Source organism: Branchiostoma belcheri, unplaced genomic scaffold (assembly GCF_001625305.1).
Source record: "Branchiostoma belcheri isolate BF01 breed outbred unplaced genomic scaffold, Haploidv18h27 scaffold388, whole genome shotgun sequence".
Lineage (NCBI taxonomy): Eukaryota > Metazoa > Chordata > Leptocardii > Amphioxiformes > Branchiostomatidae > Branchiostoma > Branchiostoma belcheri.
Window position 1 is genome coordinate 65,255 of NW_017804007.1, and position 4,184 is coordinate 69,438.

A 4,184-nucleotide genomic window follows, 5' to 3' on the forward strand; every position below is an offset into this window, starting at 1 on the left:
CCAAACCGGAAACACAACTGCTCCTAGGCTTTGAAGGGTTTGAAGTCCATGCGCCGTACTGACATCCCCATAGTTTGGGTGCTTTACCCTCAGTATGATTCGGCACGCCGTCTCAATGGACTCAATGTGTGTTGACTGTTTGTCAGTTAAACCTGGGGTGAAGTTTCATTAGGCTTTCATTTGTCCATTTATCCAGTTCGTTCAGGTCCTGCTGTAGTGTGGAATGATTGTATACGAGTCTTGCTTCAACATTCTTGGTTTAGTGTAATCACTAATACTACATTTGTAAGTATATCTCCTCTGCTATAAACCAATTAGTCCGAGATGGGCGTTATCGAATGAAGGGTGCGCAGCATGTCTCTGTGGCATCATCAGATTAATCTTACGCAACAACACATCAGCCGTTGGCCGCCTCGATGGGTTGAACACCCAACATGACCTGATGATGCGGTACACCGGCAGCGGACAGTTCTCCGGCTGCTGCAGACGGACGCCTTTTTTCAGCAGCTCCAACAGTGTGCAGACGTCCGGGTGCATGGGGCCTCCAGCGTAGCGCGGCTCCTCCCCAAAACTGGCGATCTCCCACAGCAGCACGCCGTACGACCACACGTCACTCTCACACGTGTACACCCCGTCCCGTAACGACTCCACGGCCATCCACTTCAGCGGCAACAGTTCCTCCTCCCCGCCCTGCGTGGTGCGTTTGTACGCCGAAGACACGTAGACGTCACGCGATAGTCCGAAATCCGCGATCTTAGCCACCATCCTGTCGCTGATGACGACGTTACGAGCCGCTATGTCCCGGTGAACGATCTTCAGCCGTGCCAGCTCCGATAGCCCACAGGCCACGTCAGAAGCGAAACCGAGACGCTCTAACAGTTTCCTATCCCCCGTGATCTTGCACTGTTCACGCAAAGTCCACAGATACCGGCGGAGTTCTTCATTGCTCGCGTACTCTACCAGGATGTACTGAGGCTCCGACTTGGTCAGAACTCCGTAAAGCTTCACCACGTTAGGGTGTCCCTCTTTGTCCTCGTGGATTCTCGCGAGAATGTCCATTTCTCGGCGAAAGTCGCTGACAGCCGACGTCGTCTTGCGATCGGGCCGGATACTTTTAGCCGCGACCAAAACCTCGTACCCTTCCGGCACGCGCAGCCCTGCCCGTACGACATGGCCGAACTCCCCCTCCCCGATCATGTGCTCGAAGCGAATGTCCTCTATATCTACTTCCCATGACGAAAGGGTTTCTATGACGGACGTCATTTCTGAGTCAACTTTTGGCTGTCGGTGACCCCGTCTCAACAGGATTCCAATGACGATACAGGCGATTACCACAATGGCCGGAATAACGGACGACAACACTACAACAACGACTTGATTGTTCGCAGGAATGGAGACGTTCTGACAAAGCTCGCCTGGTTGTCCTTCAGCACAAATACAGCTGCCATTGACTGGATCACACAACGCGTTGTTTTCACAGGAACACCTCATGCTGCAGTTCCTCCCGAATGTGCCAGGGGCGCACTCGTGCTGACACCTGTCTCCACGACGCCCTGCAGGACACAGACACCCCTCCCACCTGTCACACGTCCCTCCGTACTCACAGTCACACACCTGGCTGCAAACATCTCCATGATAGTTGGGTCGGCATTCGGTAGAGTTTAGTATGAAAGTCGCATTGAAAAGTTGACCATCTTCAGCCTGTACCATACAGCTATATTTGCCGTTAGCTGATTCTAGTATCGGCTGAAAGCTGATAGAACTGTTCTGGACTGCCCCTTCTTCGAATTCGATGACGTTTGCGTCGGTATTCGTTTTTCCTGCTTGATAAAGCCAAGTCATATTTGCCACGTGAATATGAGGAGCCAGGCAGGTGAAAGTCAGATTGGTACCGATGTACTTCTTGACTGAATCGCCAGGGGTCTCTACGATGACGACTTCGGGCCAGGGAATATCACATGCCCTCCCTCTCCAGCCCGGACGGCACTCACAGGCACCGTTAAAGCCATGACACCGGGCACCGTTCTTACACACACAGTCCCTGTCACAATACATACCGTACAATCCACCAGGACACCCTGTAAAGTTGTACTGAAATGTCCACTCAAATAGAACTGTTCCCCCATTATCCCCCAACGTGATATTAGCGCCACAGCGGAACCAGTATGGTGATGTGGACCACATCTCATTTAACGCAATAGCGATGACATAGCGGGGATTTTCCTCCCCTTCAAACTGACCGGTTACTACCCACTGAGGCAAGTCTTCATCCAGAGAAAGGTCCAATATAGTAACCTTCCCCTTAGTCTTCCACTCCCGGTCACGACATTCAAGTTCGCCTCTACCTTGTAACCGTCCTTCAATCACCGAGGCTACGAGTTCCCCGTCTCTACCCAATGACTTTCTTTTGACGGCAAATCGTAAGGAACAATCTCTTTTCAATACAAAGTTAGCGGGGTAGAGTCTCGCTAAAGAGAACTGAAGAAATTCTTCGTACTCCGCAACTACATTTCCGTTAGTTGAAGCATAAAATCCGTCACTACTGATTAAAGTAGAATTCTCACCCCTCTCGTTATCCGAAAGGACTGGCGTCTCACACCGTTTGTTATAGAATGGCGGATACCCAGGCACGTCTATGACTACGATGATGAGGGTCACGTACAAGCTAACGCTCTTGTTCCCGGTGTTTGTCAGTTCCACCGTCAGGTTGTACCGCGAGTGCAGGTTGTAGTCCAGGTGAGCCGCTACGAACAACGTCAAGTCCTCGGCACGAGCCCCAAACCGCTCCCAATCGTCCCCCGTGATGATGTTGACTGACCAACACGTCCCGTTGTCGTCGTCTGCAGAACTTACCAGGCTGGCGGCAACAAGAGCATCTCTCAGCCGAACCACCGTGCTATTGACTGGCGCATCCTCCGGTATTTCCGTCACATTTTCACCCCAAGCCAAAAGGTCACGATGAACCTGGAAGCTAGACCGCAGCTCAGCTAGCAGAAATACAGCACAGACTGTAGCAATCAACGCCATATTCTCTTCGCAGAGTAATGGCCCTTTTCTACTAAATGACAAACAGTCTTCTGTTTCTTCTTGTTGGCCGGTCGCCTTTACTTTTAGTTAACAAAAACATAGATTTACCAATGGCAGTAAATACCACCAATAAACTTATGTAATGTTTACTTTGTTTTTTTAGATAAACACTTATGAACTTTACAGTCGTAGTAAATAATAGTCAAGTACAGTAATTCTGGAGTTAACAAGGGTTGTAAATGAAATAACCGTACTTCTTGACTTTTATTTACGACCATTGTAAAGACAGATACTATATAAAAGGTAAACATAATCTGACTTTACTACCTTTGGTAAATCCAACTGTTCTTGCAGTGGGACTCCTTTCTGCTTACATCTTGGAGGAAGTTATTTGCTGTTCCTATTTACGACTTCCTCCTGGGCACTTCTTTACACCTAGAGATTTGAACTATAAATCATGCCAACATACAGAAATCACCGCTGATACGTTGAAGCTGTAGCAAACGCCAGCGAATCAAGAAACTGTATTATATTAAATGAATCCAATGCGATTTCAGGGCAGCAAAACTAGAAATATTATAAACAAGTACTAAGTAATCATATGAGCTGACAGAATGAATACTTTATATTGGAAAGAATGATAATGGCTCCCTCCAAATATGTTCATTTGGTGTCCTGTTGCATTCTCCCGAAAATACATTGTAATACTTACGAATAAAAAGAGAGCATACTAGCATGTCATTATTAGTATTCACATACAGATGTATGATGTTTCCTACACATATAAAATTCTAGCTCTTTTAATTATAGAATAAATATTACTGTATGTAAATACAACCAACCAATCAATTTGTAACCTTCTCAAAGAATGCAATTTTTGAAAAGAAATCAAAGTCTGCCTGTCCGGAATACGATAACTATAGAATGACTGGTGGGACTGTCTTGATACATTGTATTTGGTATGTAAGTAAGTCTTTGATACTTTGGGGGAATTTTCAACTGAAGTCCATGCGGTCTGCACTTGTCTTCACTACGAGGACACATTTCCCGGCCTAATTTGATGCATGACCTATGACGTCTTGTATATGACAGTCATCATTTCCCCATTCCCAGGATGCATTGTGCTTGGGGTGTAAAAATTCCCAGGTTCCATAGCG

At 47.3% G+C, this 4,184-nt stretch overlaps 1 protein-coding gene across 1 annotated transcript; it reads right to left on the reverse strand.

Moving 5' to 3' along the window:
- Window positions 1–303: 303 nt before the first annotated feature.
- LOC109476663 lies at window positions 304–3,027 on the reverse strand. The gene has a single exon (XM_019777664.1). The coding sequence runs from the start codon at window positions 3,025–3,027 to the stop codon at window positions 304–306; it is 2,724 nt and encodes a 907-aa protein (XP_019633223.1).
- Between the last annotated feature and the right edge of the window lie 1,157 nt (window positions 3,028–4,184).